At 52.7% G+C, this 27,600-nt stretch overlaps 2 protein-coding genes across 2 annotated transcripts in view; both read right to left on the bottom strand.

Moving 5' to 3' along the window:
- SPTBN5 (spectrin beta, non-erythrocytic 5) overlaps nt 1-10,052 on the bottom strand; it is a 52,783-nt gene extending 42,731 nt beyond the window's left edge. The window contains exons 1-7 of the mRNA XM_021084893.1: nt 8,346-10,052; nt 7,751-7,875; nt 7,335-7,502; nt 4,424-4,540; nt 2,204-2,361; nt 1,474-1,702; nt 12-643 (exon numbers count right to left, since the gene is read on the bottom strand). Of these exons, the coding sequence (XP_020940552.1) occupies nt 12-643; nt 1,474-1,702; nt 2,204-2,361; nt 4,424-4,540; nt 7,335-7,502; nt 7,751-7,875; nt 8,346-8,883 (1,967 nt within the window). The 5' untranslated portion in view covers nt 8,884-10,052. The remainder of the gene's footprint in view (nt 1-11; nt 644-1,473; nt 1,703-2,203; nt 2,362-4,423; nt 4,541-7,334; nt 7,503-7,750; nt 7,876-8,345) is intronic.
- EHD4 (EH domain containing 4) overlaps nt 11,444-27,600 on the bottom strand; it is an 85,692-nt gene continuing 69,535 nt past the window's right edge. The window contains exons 5-6 of the mRNA XM_021097351.1: nt 21,041-21,205; nt 11,444-15,359 (exon numbers count right to left, since the gene is read on the bottom strand). Coding sequence (XP_020953010.1) covers nt 14,823-15,359; nt 21,041-21,205 — 702 coding nt within the window. The 3' untranslated portion in view covers nt 11,444-14,822. The remainder of the gene's footprint in view (nt 15,360-21,040; nt 21,206-27,600) is intronic.

Here is a 27,600-nt window from a genome sequence, read left to right as displayed (position 1 = left end):
CCGGGGCTCACCTGCAGGCCACGTCCACCCAGCCGTGGTAGTGCTCCTGCTGGAGGATGTCTGCGATCTCAGCCAGGGTCTGGAAGCGCCCCTCCTGGGGTAGGATGCTGGCCTCCAACATGCCCAGCCTCTGGGTAGCTGCTTCCACTGTGGCTGGGCTGGCTGGTGAGGCTGCAGCCCGGTCTAGCACTCGCTCCACGTCTGTCAGAAAGCTCTCCCGGAGGGCCGCCTTACGCTGGAAGCGCCGGGCCAGGGTTTCCAACCGCTCTAGTTGCAGCAGCCTCTGCTGTAGGGCCTGGCTCCGTGAGGCCTCTGCCCGCTCCAGGCCTGCCCAGCGCTGGGACAGCTCTGAGGGGCCCAGGCCCTCGTGAGGCAGGAAGGGTCTGCGGTTCTGGGCTCGGAGTGCCGTCTGCAGCCGGAAGAGCAGGGCCTCTGTGGCCCCTCGCTGCTGCAGCCAAGGTGGCTTCTCCTGGATGCGGAAGGAGGCAAAGGCCACCAGTAGCTGGCGCATGGCTGGCAGGGAGTCTGGGAAATCCCGCGCGTCTAACTGCACCCGCTTCTCTGCGATCCAGCCCAGCAGGTCGGCCACCAGCTGCTCGTACTGGGTCTGCAGCGCCTCTGTCTCCTGGAGCTGAAGCAGGATCTGGCAGAGGGTGTGAGAAGAGGTCAGGGCAGTGCCCCCGGGGAAGGCCCTGGGGGCCCTCCCGTTTTGGGTGCTGAGTGCCAGCCAGGCTTGACCGAGTGGGGAGTAGCTATTTCCCTCAGCTGAGGAGGCACTAAAGTGGGGGTGCTCCCAGACCCAGACAAGTGAGTCTGCCTCCATTCCACACTCAAGCCTGGGAGTGTGGGGCTCCCCTCCTGCCTTCCTCCAGCTTATTTTATCTCCTTTGGCCTTAACTCTAGAGATGCTCTTTGAGCCTTCTTTTGCTTCTCTGAGGCCCCCACACCCCAAAGCAGCTCAGAGCCCTTGGCCTGTATCATCTCCCCCATGCCCAGCTTAGACACCCACCCTGAGAATAGCCCTCCCAGGCCTCAGCCTCTGCCATCGTGCCCAGAGGGTAAGAAAATGCCCCCAAAACATGGACTCAGCCCAGCAGAGCTGCTCTGTGCTTGTCCTTGCAGAATCCAGCTCCTTTTAATCTCATTAGGAGCTTAATAACCTAAGAGTAGAGATGGAGGGGGAGGGGCAGGAAGAGGCATCGCTCACCCGGCTTTCCTGTGTGCCAGGCACTGTGCTCCCTTGAACACTCCTAGCAGTCTTCTCTTAGCCAGAATCAATTACCTATTACCCAGGCGTCATCATCTCCATTATGCAGAGGGAGAGCAGTCAAGTTAGGTGACACGGCCGAGGCCATGCAGCCAGGAAGAGGCAGGGGCAGCGATCGAACCCAGGTGTGTCTGACTCCAGAGCCCACGTTCATGCCCCACCCACCCCACCCCCCACCTCGATGCTGCCTTCCCTTTGTCACCAACCTTTGCAAGCCTCCTCTGGACAGTCTGCCCCTGGTGCAGGCGGGAGAAGTGGTGGTAGCAGAGGGAGACGTAAGTCATGATGGAGCGCTCATCGGGCTGGAGGACTGCCACGTCCTCGGGGTCCAGCAGCTGAGCAATGCCCAGCTCCTGCTCAGCCACATGGAAGGCACAGCGGAGGTTGTGCAGTGGGCGGTCGGGACGCAGGGAGCCATAATCAAGCAGGTCTGGCCTGGACAGAGAGCAGGCAGGGCTCTGCACCAGAGTAATTGACTGCTTGGCTTTCAGGGGTCTTGTTAAGAAGACAAACCTGCTCCTTATTGGTCATTCACACCTTACTGTGCTTTAGTTTTCACCTGATGATTATCTGAGACCCTGGCTGAAGGAATAGGGCTTGGATGGTGAGGGGGTGGGCTTCGGGGTAGGGGAAGAAACTCCAAGAGAGCAGGAGCTTGCTGGGAGAGGACTGAAAACAAAATCAGGGGCCAGAGCGGAGGAAGGGAGGGGTCAAAAGCAAACCTGGCCAATGCCCTGGAAGAAGGGAGGGGCATCACAGTCTCAGCTGTCAGCCATTTCTACCAAGGGCCCAGAGGGAAGAGAGAGGATGGGCCAGTCGAAAACCCAAGTCCCTGAGCATTTGGCTCAGTGGGTAGAAGCCTCTGGGAAGGAAGCGGAGGCCTGTCTCAGGCCAGACCAGGGCTGGGAGGCACTGGGTCCCCTCCCTCTCGCACACCTGTGGGCATGGATGAGGGCACTGAAGCCAAGCCCGTCACTCCAGCTGCGGGAGAAGTCAGTGATGTTGACGTTGGCATAGGCGGCCGTCTTCCGCTGGCACCAGACCAGTAGAGCTTCCTTGGCAGACAGCAGGGCTGCACTGACCCCAAACTCCTCCTGGAAGGGCAGGGCAGCAGGTCACATGCAGGGACAGGTGGCGAGGCAGCAGAGCCCACAGGCCATGGGAGAGGCAGGTTGGGCACTGTGTAGTCCTGCTCTCCCTGCTGGAGGTGGTGCAGAATGCCCTCCCTTCAAAGCATCATGGGCAGGGGTTGGGGGTGGGAGCGGAAGATCGTTTTTTACAAAGAAGCTGGTGCCTGAAAGCTGTCACCTCTGAACAGATGGGCTTGGGTCACCCCTGGTGACAACAGCAGCTGTAGTTCCCGTTTCTCCAGCCCTCTGCTGGGCACTGTGCTCACTGACCCTGGGCCACACGGAATTGAGGCTGGACTTCCTTAGACCTGCTTGTGGTCACTGGGGGCTCTCTGCCAGCCAGGCACCAGGCTGGCACCCACAGCTCTGCAACCTCACAGCCCCTGGAGGCAAGCACTATTATTTATTTGCTAAGGATGGCATACAAGGTGCAGTAGGAGAGATTAGGAAGCTGCCCTGGGTTCCCCAGCTGATAGGGGAGGGTCTCTCTTGACTCAGAGACATCTGACCCAGAGCCCACTCTGACCTGGGGAACCCACCTGTCTTCCCCCTCGACACCTCACGCGATGGCTTCTTCTGCTTCCTCAGGCAGAGAAATGACCATCTATGTCTGGTTTCAGTCCCGTAGATAATTTCCTTTATTCTTCTGCCTGCCCCCTTGCCCAACCCCTCCCTCTTTCACTCAGGGCTTCTTTCCCCCTCCTTCCTGGGTTCCAGGTCTTTCCCTGCCTTCCATTCCTCGTCCCTGTCCTGCCCTCAGTGGTCCATCCCCTTCCTCTCTCTCAACCCTCACACCTGAGTCCCTGCCTCCAATGTCCTCTTCCCCTCATTTTCTCCCCTCCACCAGTTCCTGTTTATAAACTCAGAATGTCAAAGCACAGCAGGCTGTGTTTTCTTCCCTGCCCCAGAACGTGGGTGGGCAGGACATGGGGTGGCAGCGCAGAGCAGGGGAAAGAGCCTCGGGGCTGAGACGGGGGCTCTGCCACAGTCAGGCTGGGCCTAGATACCCTGAGATGTGAACCAGAAGAGATCCCAGGATGAGTGTGGGTGCTGGGTTAGCCTGGCCCCAGACACATCCGAGTTTTGCAGGGGGCAGGGCCCGAGCTGGCTGCCAACAAGCAGAGTCAGCTGGTGGTTGGTGGCTGGTCAGGGGATGATGTGGACCTGCTGCTCCCAAGGGGAAGGGTGGCAGGAGCATCTGGAACAGGCTTAGGGGGCTGGAGAGGGGAGCGTAGCTTCCTGGAAGGGCTTGGGGTCAACTGGAAAGTCATCCATCCATCCATTCACCACATAGGTGCTAGGTGCTGGGACACAGCCAGGCCAGACCCCTGACCTTCTGGGGCTCAGAGACCAAACATGAGAATCAAGAGTCCCCCTGAATGTCAGCCAGCTCTATGGGTTATGGGTTCTCTTCTTTTCTTCTTTTTTTGTCTTTTTATGTCTGTGTCTGTGGCATATGGAGGTTCCCAGGCTAGGGGTGGAATCAGAGCTATAGCTGCCGGCCTACACCACAGCCCAGGAACACAGGATCCAAGCAATGTCTGCGACCTACACCATAGCTCATGGCAATGCCTGATCCTTAACCCACTGAGTGAGGCCAGATATCAAACCTGCATCCTCATGGATACCAGTTGGGTTCTTAACCTGCTGAGCCACAATGGGAACTCCTCCCTCTGCATGTTTAATTTCCTCCAACACTACATAAAGGGGTAATGAAAGTTACCAGGTTTCAGAGCTAAGTAGGGGAAAAGTTGGGGATGAAAAGTGGGTGGTAGGCAGGCACCTTGACCCCCTCAGTAGTGAATGACTTGCCTCAGATCAGGGCTTGAAGCCCATGGATCTAGTTCTTATCTCAGCGGATGACAGTCTCTCTGACAGTTTGAATTCTCTGCCGTGGTTGAAAAGTGAACAGTAGCTGTGTAGAGGCCAAGGATCTGCTGTGCGGATCCTGACAGCTGTGTGAAACCGCTCTGTCCCCAGGGCCCTGCAGTGAGGCCAGGGCTGGGTGTGGGGGACTGAGACGTACCCCGTCCAGGGAGATGTGGGAAATCTGGAAACGCAGAATGATGACCCAGATGAGTCCCAGGATGAGTGTCTGGTCTCCATCCACGATGTTCTCTGGCCCAATGAGGGGTATTGGCACCTGTGGGCACAGTTGGCTGGGCTGTGAAGACTCATAGTGACCCAAGGTCCAGGGGAATGGCTGCTAGACGGAGGGTTCTGGGGTCTGTCCTGCCCCAGGAGGTCCCCAAGGGAGAAGCAGGCAAGTGCAAGGCCAGGCAAGTGACAGCTTTCTAAGCAGATGGGGCTTTGGCCCCCAGCCCCATTGGGTAAAGCCCTAACATGGTGAACTGGTCTGGATCAGTGGAGTGGGTGGACTTCCCGCGTGTGGATTACCAGTAATCCCAGGCCAAGGTCAGAGAAACGAAGAGTCATAATAGTCAATGTATGAGCTCAATAGATAACATCAACTGTCTGCCTCCACCTCCCAGGGCATCTGGGGATCCCCAGCGAGTGCTTGGGTGCCTGGCTCACACTTGAACCTCCACCCTCTTCATCAGAGTTTCATCTGTTAAACATTCAGATTCCCAAGCCCCACCCAGTCAGACTCTTGGGCCAGGGCCCAGCCATTTGCATTTGGATGAACACCTCAGTGGTTCTTCTGTGCACTAAAGATGAGAACCTGCTGCCCTAGATCCTGCCACTTGGGCAGGGAGGGCTGAGTCAGGGGAGAAAGGAATAGACTAAATATCAAAGCCACACATGGCCTGGGCCCCTTCGCCCTCTGGCTCCATCCTCCTCTCTGGACCCCATGGCTCCAAGGCTCATGGGGTTCTTGCATTTCCTTGAGATTCTAAGCTTGGGCCTTGGGGCCTTTGTACTGGCTGTCCCCGCTGTCTGAAAATATTTTTCCCTCAGGTAGCCCCATGGCTTCCCTCTCTCTCTTCAAGTATTTACTCAAATGCTACTCCCTGGCCACCTTGTAAAACATTAAAACCCGAGGACTATTCATCCTCCCTAAACACACGAGCTTGATCCCCTCGCCCCACTTGGGTGGGGATCTCAATTTTTTCCCCTAACGTCTCCTAAGTACCTTGCACAGTGTTTGCCATGGACATATAGAGGGAGTCCCAGCCCTGGAGGTTTCCAGATCCCCAGTATCCTGAACACCAAAGAGATGGTCCCCCATCTTCCTCCATCTACCTCTTGGTTTCCCACAACTGCATCAGAAAGAGTCAACACCAAAAGTCCTTATTGATCAATATGCACTGAGCCAAGAAAGAAAGGAGAGACTCTCGGTAAGACCTGGTGGGACGCTGGCTTCAGCCACCAGACTGGCAGGAGGGGCTGCATCCCGGGCCCTCCCCCAGGACACTGTAGTCTGGGTCTCTAAAGGATCCGCCCCACGCTCCACCCTCTTCCTCTGGCACACCGCACTCTTCTGCTTTTGCCTCAGGGTGGAGTTGGAGCATCTGGTCTTACTAGCTCATGAAGGCTGAGCTTCCCCCCCTGCCAGGGTATCAAGGCTGAGGAAATCAGCAAATGCTACAAACCAATGCTTTTATCCATCGCCTCCCCACCAGACCCTCCGGCCCAGATAGCTTGTTATTAAACATTTATCAGTACACTGCCCATCTGGTTCTGATAACGATCTCTCCTAAACTGTGGGCCCCCTTTGCTCAGGTCTGAGCTTCGTGATTGTGATCACGGTCCCCAGGGCCTGGCATGCAGTCCCCAGCTCAAGGCAAGGGTTCCAGAAACGAGTGCATCCCACATCTGCAGCTTATTTACTATGTGCTGGGGGCCGCAATTTGACCACAACTGCCTTGTACATACAGAGGAAACAAGGCTGTCACCTTCACAGGCTACGTATCAGGGACATGCTGTGTCTCAAAGCTTGATGGGAGATGCAGAGCCTCTGACAAGGGCCAAAGGGCTTGTATCCTTCCCAGTTTCCCCAGAGGAGGTGGCTGGCTCACAGGCTACTGTCCTTGGGACCAAGTAGGGCCTGGCATTGTGTGGCTGGCAGCTTTCTACTCTTCTGTACACCTGGGGACTGTCGTACTCCCATCTTTTGCTTTGGCTTCTCACCTCCCTGGCCTCCCTGCAGCATGCCAGGCTCCCAGGGGGCCGATTGTGACCTTCATTCCAGGACATAAATGATGGGCACACTCAGGCTTAGCCCAGGCAGCTCCAGCTGTGACTTTGCAACCTCCAGGGAAGGCCACCTCGTGGTTCAGTATCCGAGGCCAGGAGCCCTTGGGCTTCCTGATTTCTGCTTCTCCATATAAAAGACCCCTGCACAGCCCCCTGATACTGGCTATGAGGGTCCCTCTGCGTCCCCGGAGCTCTGGTCTCCTTTTAGTGACTATTTGCTTTGGCTTGTCCCTTTCTCTCAGAGTCTTTCCTGGTCCAGCTTCTCCTGACAGCACCTCCTCCCCCCACTGCCTGGCTCAGTGTCCAAGGCTCCTCTCCCATGTCTGTCAGTCGCCCCACCATAGCCCCACCTCCAGGAACTGCTGACTGAGGGTCTTGCTATAATCTCCTCATTTATGAGAAGAGAATATCAAAAGTGAAGGTGGGTGATTTGGCTCTCACACCCTCACACTCAGGCAAGTGCCCAACCACCAAGGATCTTGGATCTTTCGGTTCAGACTCCTGCAGTCTCTCATTAGTCAAGGGCATATTTTAGTCCCACCCACTAAGGATGATGGCTGTTCCTGCTCTAGCGGGTTGGGTGCTCTCTAAGCTGGGAGAACCATGCAAGGAAGGGCTTTGCTTCTGGGACCTCTGTGTCCCAGCTGCTCCTCCTGGATTCTGGCTCCAGATCCTCTGCCCTGCCCTGTGGCCAGCCCAGGAAAGTTGATAGAGTCCTCCAGCCTGTTCCCTCCGCCTGCCCTAGCACCACGCCCAGAAGCCCTCTCCCCAATGCCCACCTTGGCCCTGAGGAAAGCCAGAGCTCTGCTGCTGTTCTCCAGGAAGTGTACACGCATGCGGCCCCGGTTGGGGGGTGGTAGGGCCTCCCCCGAGATGAGCTCCAGCAGCCGCAGTAGGTGTGTGCCATCGGCCAGCTCTGTGTACAAGTTCTGGATCTTGATGCCCACCTGGGAAGGGGTGGTCCAGGCACAGGGTCAGCCCAGTCTCACCTGTCTGCCCCCTCCCAGGTCCTGGGCGGTGCAGCCCAGAGCATCTGCCTTGAGGAAGGAACACTGGCCTCAGTTGTGCTTTGGGGTCAGAAGAAGTGGCCTCAACCAGATGACCTCGCGGTCGCCCCTCCTCCCCCAGGGTCCACTGGGCAAGGAGTTGGGGGGACAGTAGAGGTGGGCTGTGGGCCACGCCCAGCTACACTCACCCGGCCGTGCTGGAAGATATTGTTGATCCACTTGGTGAAAGTCTTCTCCTGCATTTGCATGTGCCGAGCCTGCAGCTTGCGGACGTGGCCCATCTCATACGCAGAGTCCATGGTGGGTGGCGGGCCTGGAAGGGGAGAGCCACCCCAGGGCTCTGCCGCTGGCCTCCTGCTTCAGGTGCCCTGTCACCCCAAGGAACTGCTGGGGATTGTGGGGCTGACCTGCCAGCAGGCCTGGAGCCCTCTGGGGAGAAGGGACCACTGGGTATTTCCCTAGGCTGGAGATGCTGGAGGCATGGAGGTTAGGGCGCAGAGTATGAATATTGATGACTCCCTGGGAGGGATATGTCTCTGCCAGGGGTGAGGGGCCCCTCCGTGCCAGACTGTCCCCATATTTTGTGGGGGTGGGGTGGTTGCAGCCTGGAACCTAGCCAGGTAATAAGGTCTGGTGCTCCTGGCTGGTGCCTTGAGGTTGAAGGGCCTGGAGCCCCTTTTGTCCCACCGTACTTTCTAGATTCTCCTTCAAGAGCTCCAGAGGTTTGGCTGCTGCCCCTGGGGATGAATGAGGCAGGTGGAAGGAAAACAGGAAACTGCTCACCTTGGTGATGGGCAGGCCCTGCCCTGGGAGGAGAGCCCACTGGAGGATGGAGACGGCAGACAGCAGGGGCTGGGCGCGGAGGGAGAGACACCAGGAGAGGCCGAGGCTGGAACTGGGGCTGCGCCATGGCCCTCCTCTTGAGCCAGCGGACCAGAGTGACGGCACACAGCCGGCATTGTCCTCCCACCTGCCGCAGGGCGTGGCGGACTGGGAGGGGGCGGCTCAAGAATGCTCCGGATCCATGCTCCAGGGTCTCCTCTTTCATTGTCCCTCCTCTGCAGATGCCCCCAGTGTCAGGTGGCGGTCCTGCCCCCCAGATGCAGAGGCTCATGGGATGGCCTCCAGTGGGCTCCTGGTGGGAGCATCGTGGGGGAGCTGCCACCTGGGTACAAGGTGCAGCAGGGCAGAGCTCTCTGGTCAGAGTTTCTGCACCCACTTCCCATGCTGGGGATGCCCTTCTGCACCCCCACAGGACCTGTCTATGAGCATCCGCAGGGGCGGGGAGGGGAGTGAGCTCTCTGCACCTCGGCCCTCGCATCCTCTTCTGGGGGATGCACCACAGACCCAGGGAATCATGGGACCAGGGCTGGGCTTCCCAGGCCCTGATGGAAATGTTCTCAACCGAGCACAGTTGCTTCCTCTCACCTGGAGCCTTAAAGTTCACTCTTTGGGGCACCAGCAAGGTAAAAACACCTGTGCTCCCTCGGCACTGGCTGGGCCAGAGGCTGAGTGGACGGGGTGGGACGGTAGCCGACAGGCTTCTCTTCCTCCCTCCCTGCAATCTTGGACCACATGCCAGAGGGAGAGTGAGTTCTAACTCATGAGGTTTCACAGGATAGCCTGATTACAGTCACTGGACTGGGGTTTGTGTCCGTGGGCTCATCCACACAGCAGCCCCAGAATCACTCCTCAGGGAGGTGTCCCTGCCAGCCCAGGCCTGGGAGAGGGGCAGTGGCAGAGCCTGCTCTCGATAGCTGGGCAGGACCCATCACACTAGAACCGCGTCACCCCATGGCTGGGAGGGAGGAACTTGCTACTCTTGCGAGGGGGCCACTGCCCTGCATCTGAGAAACTTCTGCCCCTATTGTCCTCTCCCTATGAGGTTCCTCTTGTCACTGACTGGCTTCCCGGCCACTTGGGATGAACCTGAGCTTCTTCCTCGCCTGCAGCCCTGGGTCCAGTCAGGCACCAATGGCTGCCGCTGCTGTGCCCCCAGTGAGTACGCCACAGGGCACCCTCCCATCTGGTTACTCCCAAGGCCCCTGAGGATCCTCATCACCATCCCCAACTCATCACCCTGCCTGCAGGTCAGCTTACACCCCACCCAGGGTGCCTTCGCACAGCACAACTCCAAGACTCACCTGGTTGGGACCAGAGCTTCTCTACCCACATCTGAGCATCAGTTGTTCTCTCAGCTTAGAAGGTCATTTCTACTCTCACTGTCCACATTTTCCTATACTATCAGCCCCAGTGAAAGACCTGCTCCTTCCTGCCCCGGTAAGCTTGTTTACCTCCTTAAGAGCTTTGGCCCAGGTCATCCCATGTGATGTGACCCCCAGAGGATGGATGGGATGGAGCTGCATGATGCTTTGCACAAGGATCTCAACAGAGGTTGCTGAGTGGGGCGGGGGAATTGCTTTTCTTTCTTTCTTTTTTCTTTTTTTTTTTGTCTTTTGTCTTTTTGTTGTTGTTGTTGTTGTTGCTATTTCTTGGGCCACTCCCGCGGCATATGGAGGTTCCCAGGCTAGGGGCCGAATCGGAGTTGTAGCCACCGGCCTACACCAGAGCCACAGCAACGCGGGATCCGAGCCGCGTCTGCAACCTACACCACAGCTCACGGCAACACCAGATCGTTAACCCACTGAGCAAGGGCAGGGATCGAACCCGCAACCTCATGGTTCCTAGTCAGATTCGTTAACCACTGCGCCACGACGGGAACTCCGGAACTGCTTTTCTTCCTCCCTAGTTCAGCTGCAGTAAAGCCACCACACGTGCTGCCAGGAATGGCTCCTCTTGTGCCGTGACTGACTGCAGCCCCTGCTGAAATGAGAATCCTTGTTGGTCAGTACAGGGTTGGAATATTTGTGTTGCAAGGAACTGAAACCTCAAGTCAGATGGATTTGAACAGTATCAAGGGAAGGTACTGGCCCATGTAACTGAAAAATCTGACAGGAGGAGGACTTTAGATGAGGTTTGATCCAGCAGCTCCAATGATGCCACCACAGGTTTGGATTTCCTTTGCTTTTCTCAATGCCTCCTCCATCTTCTCGCTCCACAGGCTGGTTGCTGCCAAGCCTCACCTCCCTCCTCTTCCCCCAGCACCTTGGACACGCCTCTCAATGCTATTTATATTGTTGTACCAAGAGGCTCACTTCTTTGCACTGCATCGTTCAGAAAAGAGGGGACATCTCTCCCGAGATTTGGAACAGAAGTTTGAGAGGCCTGGCTCTCTCACAGCCTTATGCCCATTCTTGAACAATTTCTGTGAAATACTCTAAATGGTTCAAGCCAATCAGGACCCACCCTGGAAAGAAGGGGTAGGGTCTATCTCCCCAAACCTCATGTCTCAGACTGAGGGTGGGAAAGTGGGGAGGGGTCTGCTAAGGATATTCCTGGTCTGGATCACCAAAAAGTAGATGGGTGCCGGTGGGGAAACCACAGATGGGTGGTCCCCATCAGTGAGGTGTGGTGAGAGGGAGGTGCAGCACCAGCCTGCCAGCACCCTAGCACTGCTGTAGCCCCAGGTGCTGGACAGAGGCCATCTCCTGAATGCTCAGTGACCTCTTGTCCCCAGCCTCAGAAGGGTCTTCTCCAGGGTCCCCTCATGAGCTTCCCTTGGGGCCACCTCCCACACCTGGCCTCAGCCCACAGTGGGTGGAACTGCTTTCCTGCTGGAGGAGCCCCATTTTGGGAGTTGCCCACACAGAGAGGATGCAGGAAGAGTCGTGGGGTCACAGGGATGGCCTGCCAAGGGGCACACCCTCCCCCTAACCCCTCTGCCTCACTTCAGAATGGACCCAAGGGATCTCCGCTTTGTTCCCTAGACAGCTGGCACACAGTCAACAGGAAACCACAGCCAATGGGGAAAAGAGAGTGAATTTTTTTTTTCAGAAGTTTATTGATAGTAGGCTGTGTCCTTTTTTATCTGACACTTCTAAACAAGATTACAAAAAAATAGAAGCATTGTGTATTAATTGCATCGGCTAATCGTCTGGTATACTCTTCACTTCAGTCTGTGGGCACTCGGTGAGTTATCTGTCCTAAGAATGTTTTTCTTCCGCCACATCCCAAGGAGGGAGTAAACAGAGCCTCTGTTAAAGGCCTTTCTTATCTCCAAGGCATCACTCTGGTCACCAGGAAGAAGTGCAGCTGCAAAGTGGGAAGGTTCTGGTGGAGGCTGGCAGGCCATGACTCTGGTGGATAAACCCCACCCTAAGTGGTGGACTTCATCCACCTGTACTCCATCTGGGTACAAGACATGCCCAGTGTGGCACGGGGTGGTCCTGAGACCCAGCAGACACAGGAGAGGCTGTGGCCAGGGCGTTGGGACGAGGGCTCTGCTGATAATGGGGGCGGGGGGTGAGGGAGAGCAGGAGCACTTGGCTTCTCTTCTCATGCATCTGGACTCCAATCCCACGATACAGAATAAATATCCAACCCCTGAAGGTCCACCGCTCTGAGGGAAGAGCCAAGGTCCCAACCCAGGCATTATTGCTGCCTGATGACAAGTGTCCTAGAGAACCTGGTCCAGCCCTGGAAAAATGAAAGCCAGCTGGATTGCATGGCCGTCTCCAAGGAGGAGCAGCCCTGCTCCGGGCCATCTAAGCACGTGGTGAGGAAAGAATCCACCTAAGATGCCCAGCAGGTTGGACTTCTGTGTGAGGCCGCAGGGCTGGGGGGCTGGGCAGGTCTCAGTGCAATGCTTCTGTGCAGATAGGCTCATGACTTGAATGTCCACTTTGTCCAAAATTCAAGATGGCAGAAGTTTGTGTTCTGTGATACCACGTGCTGCACAGAAAACAGATTCCAGATGCTTAGGTTCCTTCTGTGGAAGCACAGAGAGCATGGAGACAGTTTCAGAGTTCTAGAGTTTACCTACTCCCACCCCCCACATCTCTGAGCACTCTGGGGAGGGGGCGGTGTAGGAAGGCAACACGGTTGGGCAAGGCGTCCAGATCCTGAGGGCCCTGGGCTCCTGGCCCTGCTGTGTGGGGCCGGGGGGTGACAGGTGTTTGGGACACAGACTCAAGGAACTCTATGCCAGTCCTGGGAAAACATGGGTGCTCGTTTGGCCGCCATCCCTAAGGTTTTCCAGTGTTTTTCTTTCCAATCCACTTTTTCATGACGGATGACTTCGTGTTTTAAGATAGTAAGAAAGCAGGACATGTGATTTCCTTTTTCTTCCTTTTTTTCTCAGCAGGGGAAGCATTCAGCTGCTGGATGCTCTCTCATCCGAGGGCACTCACAATGCTAGGAGGCGTTTCCATCCATGAAGAACCAGAAACCTCATCTGCTGCTCCTCTAAAACATATTCCTCTGTGTTCCTAGGGACTTGGCTATATCAAGACATACATCAACGAGTGTCAAAAATACATACGCACGCAACATGTGCATATATTTATCTTTATATATGACAACTGAGAGTGAAAGAAGCTAGATTGTTCTGAATGGAAGTCTGCTAATCTGGCATCTCTAAACCTTTGAACAAATGAACGCCCCTTTCTCCACCTTGCCCTTCAGCGCGTCCATGGCACTAACGCGTCTTGGTGGTCCTTGTGCCTTCACAGAACAATCTGCTCAGATTACAGAACTGGAATTATAAATGTCTCTTTCCTACGTGTCTAATTAATTAAAAAGTGCTCATTAAGATTAAAAACCAGGTTAAAGTATTGACTTTGCTTACAACGATTTAGAAAGCTAGGGAGTGTGAGGGCTGGCATCCAGATAAATGCTCCTCTAAAATGAACCTTTTTTTAAACCTGCACTTCTGGCTCTGATGTCACAGGTGACACCAGAAGAAAAAAAGTGGATTTCGGAAGACTGAGGTGGAACTGTCCAGATTTCATTTACTTTTTGGTGCTGGCAAGACCCCAGGCCACGCAGCCATCACTCTTTCAGATCTCTCTCACTCCATAAATAATGGTGAAAGGCCCCTGTGTCCCCCAGCGGGAGCCCACATATTGGGAGGCTGGGCTCCAGTGGACACAGGTATTTGAGCAAGTGGTCCAGAGAGGTTTACATGGGGCACCTGGGGAGAGGATGCTCAGGAGCGGACATACAGGTTAAGTGCCCAAACCTAGCTCCTGGTACGAACCACACAGCCTTTCGAAGGTTCCATCTTGTTTCTGTATAAAGGCCTTTCTTTGTCCTCTATACAGAAATGATATTAAAAAAAAATGGACATAATAAAGAATGCCCCCCCCCCTTTTTAAATGAAAATAGTGTCTAACCCTAGTAGACTGACCTCTTCCACCTGACAGCTAGTGCAGGCTGGCCCCTCATCTCCTGGTGTTCACAGGGCCAGGACCCTGCAAACACCAAGCTGTGTTTTTGCTGAATTTAAGTCTGGCCATTGACCAAGGAGCCCTGGGGACATGTAACCACAGTAACTGAGGACTGGGGAGAACCACCTCTTTTCTTACTCTAGTTGAGGCATGATAGACTTTGCTACAAATGATTGCATAGACCAGTAAAACTAATCTTCAAATTTCAATGTGACTAGAAATGAATACTAGAAATCTTGCGCGGGTTAATTAAGGCTTTGAGTTCCAAATTCCTAACCAAATGCAACTCTGCTGGGAAGTCCCCAGGGCTGGAGGGTCTCTGGGAGGACCAGCCAGCGGGCACCGGGATACACTTCTCTGTGGCCTGCCCAACTATTCTGCGGGGCTGCAGAAAAGATGGGGACATGTGGATGTGGCGTGTCCTCTAAAAGCTGGGGCAGCAATCTTTTCTTTGGTAGACAGTTTGGGGAGAACAGAAACCCCTTCTGCTGTTTTTTTGTTTTTTTGTTTTTCTACTCTAAATACAGCAGGAAACGAAATAAACAAAATAAGCTTGTCTTTGCAGGCCCCCCCACCCCCCACCCAGTGCCCTCTGAGGGACAGCCAGGTTCCAAAGGATGAAGAGTCTAGGGAAGCCCAGCAGAGCCCCCTAGCTTACTCCCTGTGGCTCCTGGATTCCACATCTGGGCTTCTCCAGGCTTCTGAGTACTCCTTGGACAATTTCCCTTTCTTCTCAACCCTTTACTCTCTGTATCCATCCTCTCCCCTCAGTATTTTAATAGAAACTTTGGGAATTGTAGAGGTGAAAGGACTTCATCTTGTGTCCAGTGACTTCCCTCCCTCATTCTACAGATGGGGAAGCAGAGGCACCGAGAGGGCAGAGCCTTGCCCAGGGTCACTCAGTGAGTCAGTGGCAGCGTGGGTCTCTGGCCCAGGCCCCCCCGCACCACCTGCCCTCCGTGCGGCCCGCCTCTCAATCAGCCTTCTGCAAGGACTTCCTGTGGGAGGGGGGCACAAGGTGGGGGGGCAGGCTGTTGGGCAGCTCGTAGCCGTCGAGCTTGATCTTGATGAGGTGCTTGGCCAGTGCAAACTCCTCCTCGTCCAGCATGCCGTCGCAGTCACAGTCGGCCAGCTTCCAGATCTTGCCCAGGACGCTGTTGGGCAGCTTGGAGGTCACCATCTCCTTCTTGGCATTGACGCCTGATATCTTGCCGTTGACAGGGGACAGGGTGTAGAAGAGCTCGTCATAGACAGGCTTGTCTTTGGCCACAACCCACTCCTCCTCATCGGCGCCCTCTTTGGCACCCTCCCCATAGCCCTGGTTGAAGGGGCCCTCGGCCGTGCCGTCGAAAGCGCCGCCCTGCACGAGCTGCGTGGGCATGCTCATCTCCTCCTGGCTGATGAGGCTCATCAGGGACGAGATCTTGCTGCTCAGCATGTTGTCCACAGCCTCAATCAGCTTGGGCTTCAGCGAGTGGAATTTGGTGAAGTCGTAGTTCTCAAGCTGTTCCTGAAAAAGGGGAGGCACAGACTTGGTGAACACCCTCCCTGAAGGAAGCAAAAGGGGAGAGGGACGGCTGGAGGGAGACGGATGCGCCCTTAAAGCAGGCATTCCACACCCTGGGCTGTCCAGAGCTCTCTCTTTGGTGGGGTTCTCACGTCTGAACTTTCCAGGCACAGGAGTGGAACTCTAGAGCTGGGCCCTTCTTTGTGTACCCAACAGGGCAGGCATACCAGGTTGTAATTCAGAAGTAGAGCCCTGAGCTTGAGATGGTGGAGGGGACAGATCTGAAAGCTGAACAGCCGGACATGCCTCTACAGAGGTGGCCTCCCAACACTCTTCTCACCAGCACAATCTATGGCTGTCAAAGCAGGCTGGGCTGGGCTAGAGTGGTGGGGTAGTCAGGCCTGTCTGGTTTCTAAGGAGTGTTCCAGTTTGCATGTCCTCATCTTTGCTGATGGATCACTGTCACTTGCATGTTCCCCTAACATCAGCACCAAACATTGCTGCCGGCACCGGGCTCCTGCTGCTGGCAGCTTGGTCAGCTAAGGGAATGGAGGCGAGAAAGCCCAGGAGAAGGAGAGCGGGCAGCCTACACAAAAATCTGAGTGCCGCTGGGGTAAACAAGTCTGGATTCCCCTGGGTGCGTGGACACCTACCCTATTTCCTCATGAATGAGCCTCAGCTCTGGGCACACACAGGACCCCTGTGTCTGGCCAAGTGGACGAATGAGGGCAGTGCCCGCCCAAACCATCCACCCACCTGCAGGGGATATGCATTCAGACTGCAAATCTCTGGAAAACCAGCCAGGGGAATGGGCCACATATTTGCAGGGGTGGACAGGAAGCAGCAGCCAATCCCGCCTCGCAGGGCGCATAGGAAATAAGCCCGACACTCTCATCTGGGAGGGACCCACCTTCCCAGCCCTGAACAGGCAGGTGTGACCCAAGTTAAACCACACCATCCCTGTCCTCCACCAGGGTGGCTCCAAGACTTTTTACCGGATGAACACGCACTGGGGAATTTAAGGATTTACTCATCAACAACGGTATCCATCAAAGCCATCAAACCTGGGATCCTGCAATTCCCTCCCAAGAGACAAAGGTCGGTCTCAGCCCCGCCTCCACTAGGCTCCCCCTGCCTTCACTCTCAACAAGTACCAGGAGCAGTTTCCCATCCACTGGGGAGGTCCGACCAGAAGGGGATGGCTCTGCTGCCCTCTGCTGTTGAAATGCTGCCAATTCATCAGTTGTGGGGGCCCAATTCTCTAAGAAAGACAACTGTGCCAGCAATCAAGATGGCTATAGTATGGACTCATCACGCAGCAAAGTGTATAGGGCAGACACAGGCAGATGCGTGAGCAGGTCACAGGTCTGCTCCAGTGCTGGGCAAAAGTCTGCAAAGTATGCTCGGCTCCTTGCTACAGCAAAGAGTCACCCTGGCCAGCTTGGGACATGGGAGCACAGGGAGAACAGAGACCTAACACTGGCAGTGGCAATGCCTCTGAGTGACCCCGGGGTGTGCAAAGGTCACGATCAAGTCATCTCCAAACTTCTGCACTTGCCACTGCCCCAGGCACAGTTGACGTTGAAAGCCTGTGCTGGTTGTGGGAAGACAGAGGCCCTGACCCCCACCAGGAACCCCCACAGCTTCCCGGGTGACAGCAAACTAGCCTGAGGTATCAGCTGACAGTAAGCAGAGCCTCGGGACTCCAGGCCTGCCCTGTTCTCTGGGGATTCCCTGAAGGGACTGGAGTGGTGTGATCAGGACCTGGCTGGCTTCCCAAGGAAGAATCCTTGGCCAGTTTTCAGGGGTTGGCTCCAGAAACCACTGGCCTGTGAGCCCTGTGGGAGTCAGGGTCTGAGGAACTCGAGACCCTGGAGCCTGCTATGGGGTTAACGTACACTAACTTACTAACTCATGCAACAAGTGTTCATTGAGCGCCTGCTATACCCCAGGGGCTGGGGATGTGGCTGTGAACAGGACATGGGTCACTGACTTCTTGGCATTATAACCTTCCACAGGAGAGAGACACTAAATGAGATGCCAAATACATGAATTACACTGAAGCATAACAGTACTTATGTCATAACAAGCGCAGATCCCAATATGGGGCTGTGCTGCCAGTTATAGTCATAGCAACAAAAGACCGTAACCCAGCATGGATACGCTGGAGGGGCAAGGGCTTTTATTTTTATTTTTCTCTTTTTGCCTTTTCTAGGGCTGCTTTCCGTGGCACATGGAGTTTCCCAAGCCAGGGGTCAAATTGGAGCTATAGCCCCAGCCTACACCAGAGCCACAGCAACATGGGATCCAAGCCGCGTCTGTGACTACACCACAGCTCACGGCAACGCTGGATCCCCAACCCACTGAGCAAGGCCAGGGATCGAACCCGCAACCTCATGGTTCCCAGTCAGATTCGCCAACCACTGCGCCACGACAGGAACTCCGGCTTTTATATTTTATTTTATTTTTGGCTGCACCAATGGCATGCAGAAGTTCCCAGGCCAGGGACTGAACTCGTGCCATAGCAGCCACCCAAGCTGCTTGTGTGACAACAATGGATCCTTAAAACACTGCGCCACAAGGGAACTCCCAAGGATTTTTATTTTTACTGTTTGTTCACTGATTCCAGGGGACTAGAACAGCACCTTAATCACTGTTCTTAGGTGAATGAATAAATGAACACCAGTCAGGTGGGACTCCTGCTCCCATTCCCAGGGCACTCAGGTGTCCACTGCAGACACTAAGGCTCCTAGTGTGGGGCCTGCCTGCGGGGTTCTCAGTGAAGATTCAGACCCTTTCTGCATGTCCCAGCTACATGGGCTGTGGCTGCTCCCTGGATCCAGGTGGGGGACTGCCCCTCTGGCCAGCTCGGGAGGGCCTAATGCCCTATGACCGGCCAGGCCCAGGCTACCGTGGTCAGGAGTGGCTCCAGTCACAGTGTTTGCTTGCTCTGAATGGGAGCTCCACAGAAATGGGCAGGGGAGGTCTGTCAGGAAGGCTTCAGGGCTTAGGAGCAGCACCTCTTTGGGGGGCGGCACAGGACCCTCAGGAGGCTGACGAGCCACAGATGACTCATGTGGCCATCAGACACACTGAGTATTTACTCACAGCTTTCATTCCAGGCAAGAAACCCATTTCCCTTCAAAAATATCAGAAGGATGCAAGGAGACAGTTGCCCTCAGTTTGGTCATGGGGTGCAGGGCATAACCTGAGGGTGTGAAAGCAGAACCTGCTCAAGAAGAGGTCCCAGGAGCTCTCAACTTTCTGTGACCAGAACAAATTCAATAACTGAGTACAGGAATCCCAACTCACTTATTTAAAAAAAAAAAAAAAGAAAGACGTTTTAATGTAATTTTTTTTATTTTTTTATTTTTTATTTTTTTTTGTCTTTTTGCGTTTTCTAGGGCTGCTCTCGCGGCACATGGAGGTTCCCAGGCTAGGGGTTGAATTGGAGCTGTAGCCGCCGGCCTATGCCAGAGCCACAGCAATGCGGGATCTGAGCCGTGTCTGCAACCTACACCACAGCTCATGGCAACACCAAATCCTTAACACACTGAGCAAGGCCAGGGATCGAACCTACAACCTCATGGTTCCTAGTTGGATTCGTTAACCACTGTGCCACGACAGGAACTCCCTGTTTTAATGTAATTTTTAAAGGCAACTAAAACATATCTGACCAGATCATATATACCAGATACAGTCGCCCTGATCCCAGGTATCACAGTAAGTGTATCCTACTCTTATTTAAGCAGGTACTTTATACAGAGTGTTCATAAAAAACCCCTCAGGGTTGATGTGTCCCCTGCTGTGGCCTGCTGACCCCTGCCTCCACTGCCATCCCCTGGCCCCTCCTGAGGTAGGCCAGTGGCTCCGAGGCCAGAGGTCTCCAGGGTGCAGCCAGTATGCAGTCTGCTCTCTTTGGCCCATGCACTATTCTTTGAAAGTCTGAGTCAAAATTTCAAAGACAGGACACTTGACAGATTCTCAGCTTCTCAAGAACCATCCAGGCCTGCACCCCCATAGGTCAGTGACCACCAGGCAGGGCGGGGCCTCCCCATCAAGGCGGGGGACACACACTTCCCAGTATGCCCCCACTGTGAGCCCCACAAGTTCTCATCGCACTTGCAGAATTGTTCTCCTCCTGGGAGCGACGTATTTCTAGGAACCCACACCTCTACCAAGTGCAAGAAATGAGTGGTGGTCAGAGGGGGCAGCCTGCCTCTCTTGTTTTCATGTTACTCCCGGCTGGTGGCTGCAGGCATCTGAATTGTGTTGCCTGCCTTCCAGAGAAAATTGTGGCCTCCGGTGCAGGCATGTCCTTGCACTGGACAAGGAGATGGTCAGTCTGGCTCTCTCTGAGGAGCCAGGTGGAGTGGCTTTGCTTGGGGGAACACAGTCAAGAATTGCTATCAGTAGTCACCTATCTGTCATCTAACACCACTGAAGGGAGGTGGGCACATGGGTCTAGGGTGGCAGCACCCACTCGGGCTGGGGATGTCCAGACACAGCTCAAGGAGACTCTGAAATTAGGCTCAAGGCTGCCCAAAGCTGACCTTTACACAGAACCTTCAGTGAGCAGAGCTTATGGCATCTAGTGAACTCCAGCGTTGTCCACAGACCACCATGGCCTTGGACTGGGCCCCTGAGCCAGCAACGCTGCCTGAGCACATAATCTTGAAGTGCAGGGCAGTGCTGGGGAGGGCCGGCTTGAGGAGGCCACCTTCTGTGACCTCCAAGGTCACCCTCAGCTCTAATTCCCTTACAATTTTGAAATCCTTCTGGGATTCAAAAAAACAGGTGTCACCTCAATGTGAAAACCCTGAACACAACCTAAGGGGAGGTGGTGTACCTAGGATTTTTTTCAGGTGAGCTTAATATACTTCTTGAGGAGTTCCCGTCGTGGCGCAGTGGTTAACGAATCTGACTAGGAACCATGAGGTTGCGGGTTCGGTCCCTGCCCTTGCTCAGTGGGTTAACGATCCGGTGTTGCTGTGAGCTGTGGTGTAGGTTGCAGACGCGGCTCGGATCCTGGGTTGCTGTGGATCTGGCGTAGGCCGGAGGCTACAGCTCCGATTCGACTCCTAGCATGGGAACCTCCATATGCCGCCGGAGCGGCCCAAGAAATAGCAAAAAAAAAAAAAAAAAAAAAAAAAAAAAAAAAAAATATATATATATATATATATATATACTTCTTGAAATGTCTCCCTCTTGTTTAAATGTTTAGGCAGGCAGACAATTGCTGCTTTATTCACAGGACCTGATTTCTCATGGTTTGCCAGGAAAATTCAATGTGTGGTCCTCCATCCTGAAGAATGAGACCTGGAATTCCCATCGTGGCGCAGTGGTTAACGAATCAGACTAGGAACCATGAGGTTGCGGGTTTGATCCCTGGCTTCACTCAGTGGGTTAAGGATCTGGCACTGCCGTGAGCTGTGGTGTAAGTCAGAGACACAGCTCGGATCCCGCATTGCTGTGGCTGTGGTGTAGGCCGGTGGCAACAGCTCCAATTAGACCCCTAGCCTGGGAACCTCCGTATGCCATGGGAGTGGCCCTAGAAAAGACAAAAAAAAAAAAAAAAAAAAAAAGAAAAGAAAGAATGAAACCCACGCAGGATTCCAGCAATCAGCTAGACAAGGTGGGTGCCCTTCCACCCCCACCGGTGATGTAATAATGGGCTCCCCTACCTGCATTGCCTTGACTTCGGGGAAGTCCCCTGCAGAAATCTGGTATTCTCGCTGCAGCTGAATGTAGATCTCTGGCAACCTGCTGATCAGCTCTCTTTTCTTGTTTTCCTTTCCAAATACACTTGGCATCTCCTTCTTCAGATAGCTGATGATGTAGGCATGTACCTGAAAGGGTATAGGTCAGTGAGGAAGTGCTGTTTACAACTGCACCAGAAAAGGACAAACAAGACAGCATCTTACATGCGTCGCAACATGTAACAGGCACTGCCCCCAGAGTCACAGTCCTCTGGACGGGAGGAGGGCGGGGATCTTGGAGAAGAGCATAGGTGGGAAAGATCTTGGTTTTGGTGATTAACCTGAAAAGACCTCAGAGAAAGTCTTACCAGGGCAGGTGCACGGGAGCACTAGGACATGAAGCTGAAGGCCGATGGAAATGGCTGATCTGCATGCAAATCTGTGCCCAGTGAACAGTGAGATGTGAACTCCCACAACCCCCACCCCTGCCGCTGTGGAAAGTTCAGATCTTGAGATCACGGAACATGTTTTTGCACAAAACAAGCTGCCTAGGACCAGGTTAGATGGCAGAAGTTCCCTCTGAGAGAGGGACCCCCGGTACATGATGGGGGAGCCCCAGAAACCACAGTCACTTGGGTCGCAGGCCTGCTGCTGTAATGGGAAAGGGTAGTGAGTCCTGCTGGGAGGCCTCCGCTTGGCCCACGTCACCTCCTTCCCTAACATTCCCACCCTTCTAGTGATCTCTAACTTTAGGATGTCAAGAAATGTTTGTTACAGAAGTTCTCTTTGTCTATCTAGAATTCTACAGGGTAAATTTAGAAGTCAAGAAAATAACTAAAATAAGAAAAGATGAAACTCAAGGCAGTGATTATAAAAGGAAAATGACTATGCAGCGATGGAAAATCCTATTAAAGAAAACAGACGTCTACTCTAATCCTGTGCAGGAATGGAAATGGAATATAGCAGGTAAGCAGACACATCCCATGGCTCAGCTGTGAGCCTCTGTGCGTGGATATATACTGGGCACAGCCAGAAACATGTTGCTAAGATCTGAACCCTAAAACAAGTGCATAACGCAAATGCAGATGTGCTCGAACCAGATGGCGCTAACTTCTCCATCTAGATAAAGATCATTTTAACACAAGCACACAGTGTGCTGCCTGGCTACTGCTACAAAAATAGAACATTGTAAATCAATTATAATAAAAAATTTAAAAACCAACAGATTGGGAGACATGCTTCTGTACATTTCCATCACTAGAAAACTTATTTACTTACTTTTCAAATCAAAACAACTTAAAATATTTACACAATTCTTTGAGACAACTAGAGAAATCCCAGGTTTGGGACTCCTGTATTTAGAATGGCAGGCTTTTTTTTGCATTCCTGAGGATATGATGGGTCAGTGGTAAAATCAGCAAGACTAGTAATTTCCTTGCCTTGATTAGTAGATACCTGGCTTGGTTTGAATGGGGCTGGGGAGGGCCCTTGGTAACTCCAAAGGACTTGGAGGGGTTGCCACACTCAACTGGGGAGAGCCAGCTGCTCACCAGCTGTCCTTATGTCATTTCTTTGACCTCGCCCTCTTGGATCCTCTGCACTGGACCTGTGGACCCCTCTCTCTTCTGGGCTCAGGCCTGCCCTGCTCTGCATCCAGCCTCAGCTGGAGTGGGAAGTCCTCCCGCTGGCTCAGTCTCCATCCATGAGGGTTTCTTTCCGAGATCCCTTCCCAGAGCCCAAGCCTGGGGCAGCTGCCAGGTCTCTGCAGCGATCTCCAGGTGCCTTTACCACCTATGAGTGCAGTGGCTTGAAGCTGCCAGGGCCCTGTTCAGGGAAGGCTGACCTCCTTCCCAGCTCCCCGTCCCATCCCTGGCTCCCCTGGGATCTGCATGCCATTCTTGAACACTGTCTGGTACCCAGGGCCTGCCTTCCCTGGGCTGGGCTGCAGGTAATGTGCACCTTCTCCCTCATCCCTGCCCTCATAGTGGTCACCCCTGATGGCCAAGCCTGTTGGATAATGGGCCACCCTTGGATGCCAGGCCTCATCTCTCTCCTCCCCCCACCTGCCTGGCGCTACCTGAGTCATGACCCTCAGGTGACCTGTGCATGCTGTCGGCTGCTCTCAGCCTCACCCTGCACTTCCAGGAAGTGTCACTGGCCTGTTTTGTTGAGGTCTCCTCTGTGTGGCTGCCCTTCCTGCCCTTCCTAAGACAGTAACCCAGGTTCAGATGCTGTGCCCAGGCCCTGCCTTTAAGTAGCTTAACAAGTTACGAGGTAAAATATAATCCTTCAAATCCTGGAGTAGCAAATCTGGAAGGGGCCCCTGTATCAGATTGAACTCCTGGTTCCAGGAAACTAACATGACTCACTCAAGGTCATTCAACTAATTAGGAGATGCCGAACTGGCACTAGCATTGCCTCATTCCCTACCTTATAAAATTAACTACTTTTTGTAGGTATGAATTAAAAATCTTACTGCTGAAACTTGAAACTAACTCGGTCCTATAAACCTTTTTTTTTTTTTTTTTTTTTTTTTTCTTTTTTGGCTGCCAGGAGGCATATGGAATTCCCAGGCCAGGGATCAGATCTGAGCCCCAACTGTGATCTAGACTGCAGCTGTGGCAATGCCGGATCCTTCAACCCACAGTGCTAGGCCAGGGCTTAAACCCACCTGCTGGTGCTGCGGAGACACCGTCTCTGTTGTGCCACAGGGGGAATGCCTATAGAACAACTTTGAGGTTTGGTTTCTGATCATTCCTAACTCATGGGAAGCTTTGGAAATGTCACTTTCTCTCCCCTCCCTATATATACAATACAGAATTGTTATGGCACACAATGCTAGGAACAACACGTGGAATCTTCCAGCAGGACAGTACCTTATGATTTTCTAAGGATGTTCAGTAAACAGGGATCGACATCCCCTGTCAGCTTGGAAAGCGCACTCCTGCCCTGACATGTCTCCAAATAAATGTAGGACCCAGGGTCAGACCTGGTGATGGTCCCGTGGCAGGAAGTAGACACAGTGTGACCTTTTGTTCTTTGTAATGAGAGAAGATGAATCGAGAGGAAGATGAATAGGAAAGAGAAGATGGGGAGAAAACAGAAGTGGGCAGGAAGAGACCTAGTGTTGGAAGGCCCACTGCCACTGCCCACCAGCTCACTGAGCAGCCCTGGGCCAGCTTCTCCCCACCTTGGCTCGCTCACCCACAAACTGGAGAATACAACTCTCACCTCATAGGTTGTGGTTATGAGAATCGAGAGAGCATGTATTTGAATGCACTCTGTCCACTAGAAAGAGAAGCTAGGGGATAGTAATGACAGAGGAGGCTGGGGGCTCTTTGGCTCTTACCGAACAATTATTAAACTCTATGTACTTATTTATTGTGTTCACTCAGTATTTGCTGATTTTTTTTGTGTCTTTTGTTAGGGCAGCACCCGTGGCATATAGAGGTTTCTGGGCTAGGGGTCGAATCAGAGCTATAGCTGCCAGTCTAACCTACAGCCACAACAATACCAGATCCAAACTGCATCTGCGACCTACACCACAGCTCAAGGCAACACCAGATCATTAACCCACTGAGCAAGGCCAGGGATCGAACCTGCAACCTCATGGTTCCTAGTCGGATTTGCTAACCACTGAACCACAATGGGAAGTCCCTGGTTTTTTTCTTTTTTCTTTTTGGCCGTACCTGTGGCATGTGGAACCTCCTGGGCCAGGGACAGAACCTGAGTCACAATGCCAAGTCCTTAACCACCAGGCCACCAGGGAACTCCTAAACTCTAAGTATTTAAATAGTAACATGATGATTTTGGGTTCCCAGTACTTCATTCAAAGTGAATGACATTGAACCCTGGGACCTCTGAACATTCTTGGACATATCTTGTTCAATTTTCTCTTTCCTTTATATAAAACTGGAAAAGTCCCAGCTCATCAGATGGTGGTGACTAGGGGTAAATCAAATGGATGAAAATATCACCTTTCCTCTGGGCTAATACCTCAATGAGCAGGAAGAGATGTCCTCCCCTTTAAATGAACACGGGTGTATAGTTCACAGCTACACTCTGCCACAATCTCCTTAGTTGTGTCCAGGGACAAGTGTTTGTATAGCCGAGGCTGGGAAGCATGCACACAGAGGGATACTCGATATATCCAGCCTGGGATTGGGGGGCCACTCCTGGTGGCGGAGTGCTAGAAGCCTGCGGTGCTCACAGGCAGTAGGAATAGAAATGTCCATGGAATTTGGATCCTGGGACACTGTATGGGGGAAGTCAGGTCAGGCTTAACATGACCTGTGTGAGACCTGTATCTTTGCAGGCCCAGCTGGAAATCTGCACAGAGCATTTAAACCCCGGAGATCAGCATTTAAAATGGGGGTTATGAAGATATAGAACATTCAGTTCATGAATTAAAGACCCAGAAGATGAACCTATGGGGTACTAAGAGTGTGAGGCTTTGAAAGGCAGCTGAACTTGGGGGTTTGTTATTCTGTTGAAATCAAAGCTGGCACCAACAGCACATGTGATTCTGAAGTGCCTTAAAGGGGACATGAGGGGGCCCACTCAGTCATCTGAGATCAGCTTTCAAAGAGAGGCTCACCTATGTGGACTCAAGCACTGACACACCCACAGAAGTCTGGGCCTACCAATGGAGGGTTTTTTTTTGCCTCTCCTGATGAGGCATGCAGATGTTCCCAAGCCAGGGATTGAACCCACAGCACAGCAGCGAACCAAGCCACAGTGACAATGCCAGATCCTTAACCCAGTGCGCCACAAGGGCTACTACCCCCCAGCTGAGCTTTTTGTAAGAGCCCCCCCCCCTGCCAGCTGGCAGACTAAGCATCACAGGGATGCTCATCTGCCATTGGAGAATAATTCTTGCATAACTTCGCCTGGGTCCATTCGGTGAATTTCAAAACATCTAACTTCTCCATAGAAGGAATGGGCAGCACAGACAGAGCGGAAAGCTGGGCCCTGCATGCGCCACGTGACTAAGAGGAGAACATGCTTTGAAGACGAAACTAAATTCCACGGAACTGTAGTGGAAATCACTAACCTCTCCTTTTCGTTCTCATTTGCAGTTACTCCTTCCTCAAATGTTGACTCAGTTTCTATCCAAGGTCTCCAGGTGGGTGGGAACCTTTCCTGACTTGGGAAGAGTGTTTATTTATTTATGTTTATAGGGAGGGGTCCTATAGTAACCTTGCTTTGCTATTTTACCTTTGTGCCTTTATCCCATAAACTATACTTATTTGGAGTTTGAGCCTAATTTCTTTAACCTGGCTATTTTAATGATAGCTGAGTAAAACTAAATTTGTACGTCCTAAATCCTTTTTGGGGGCTTTCCCCAGAGAGATTATTCTAAAAAATCATTAAATGAAACTTGACTGGCCTCTTCAATTGTGAACAGTCTTCAAAGAAGGATATCTGCTGACATCATAAGATATAATCTTTGAGGCTAACCAAAAAATCCACTCTAAAAGTTTCTTGTTCTTTGAAATAGACAGCTATGAAAAATATACATAAATAGAAAAAGCATGGAAATCATTGTTTCAAGAGATCTTTGGTTAAGAGTGCCATTTTACATATTATTTAAATGTCGCCTTTCTGGACTTCCCGTCGTGGCCCAGTGGTTAACGAATCTGACTAGGAACCATGAGGTTGCGGGTTCGATCCCTGGCCTTGCTCAGTGGGTTAAGGATCTGGCGTTGCCATGAGCTGTGGTGTAGGTTGCAGACGCGGCTCGGATCCTGCGTTGCTGTGGCTCTGGTGTAGGCCGGCGGCTATGGCTCCGATTTGACCCCTAGCCTGGGAACCTCCATATGCCGTGAGAGCAGCCCAAGAAATGGCAAAAGACAATAAGTAAGTAAGTAAGTAAATAAGTAAGTAAGTAAATAAATAAATAAAATGTCACCTTTCTGATATCTTGAGCTTGATTACTACAGAACCACCACCTCATTATGGTAGTCTATAAATAGACACGCTCCACACCCCAACTCAGATGTGACACCTTCTAAGTGACACCTGAAAACTGAAATCCTTTGCATGCTTTCAAAATGTCAGCTCGATAAACCTCTAAACTCTGTAGGGTTGTGGATGGAGAATTTTATAGAATAAATAGAATGACAGATTAATGCAGAAAGCAAGGACACAGAAGCAATGGATGCTGTCCACTCTGGACTTCAGGTGAATGCTTTCGGGACCACGGAGTCAGGTCCACTGGAGTTTGAATCTATATTTTTGTAACTTAAGGCTGAGAAAGCCCTGGGCACATTACTTGACCTTAATGAGCTTTAGTTCCTTTGTGTGGGAAATAAATGCCCAACTTTGTGCATTTATTGACATGATCAACAAAATGACACATGCAATACAAATCATGACACTTCTGGAGCACTGCAGATCCTCAGTAATGGTTGGCTTGTAAAAAGAAAACTGAATCAAGAGAAATTAAGATTAATATACCAAAGTCAAAGAGCATGTTTATGAAACAGAAACATTACAAAGAGAACTCAGGTGACTCCTCGTCCATTTCAGCAACAAGTTCACAA

This window comes from Sus scrofa, chromosome 1 (genome assembly GCF_000003025.6).
Source record: "Sus scrofa isolate TJ Tabasco breed Duroc chromosome 1, Sscrofa11.1, whole genome shotgun sequence".
NCBI classification, from domain to species: Eukaryota; Metazoa; Chordata; class Mammalia; order Artiodactyla; family Suidae; genus Sus; species Sus scrofa.
This window is presented reverse-complemented; position numbering and strand designations above follow the sequence as displayed.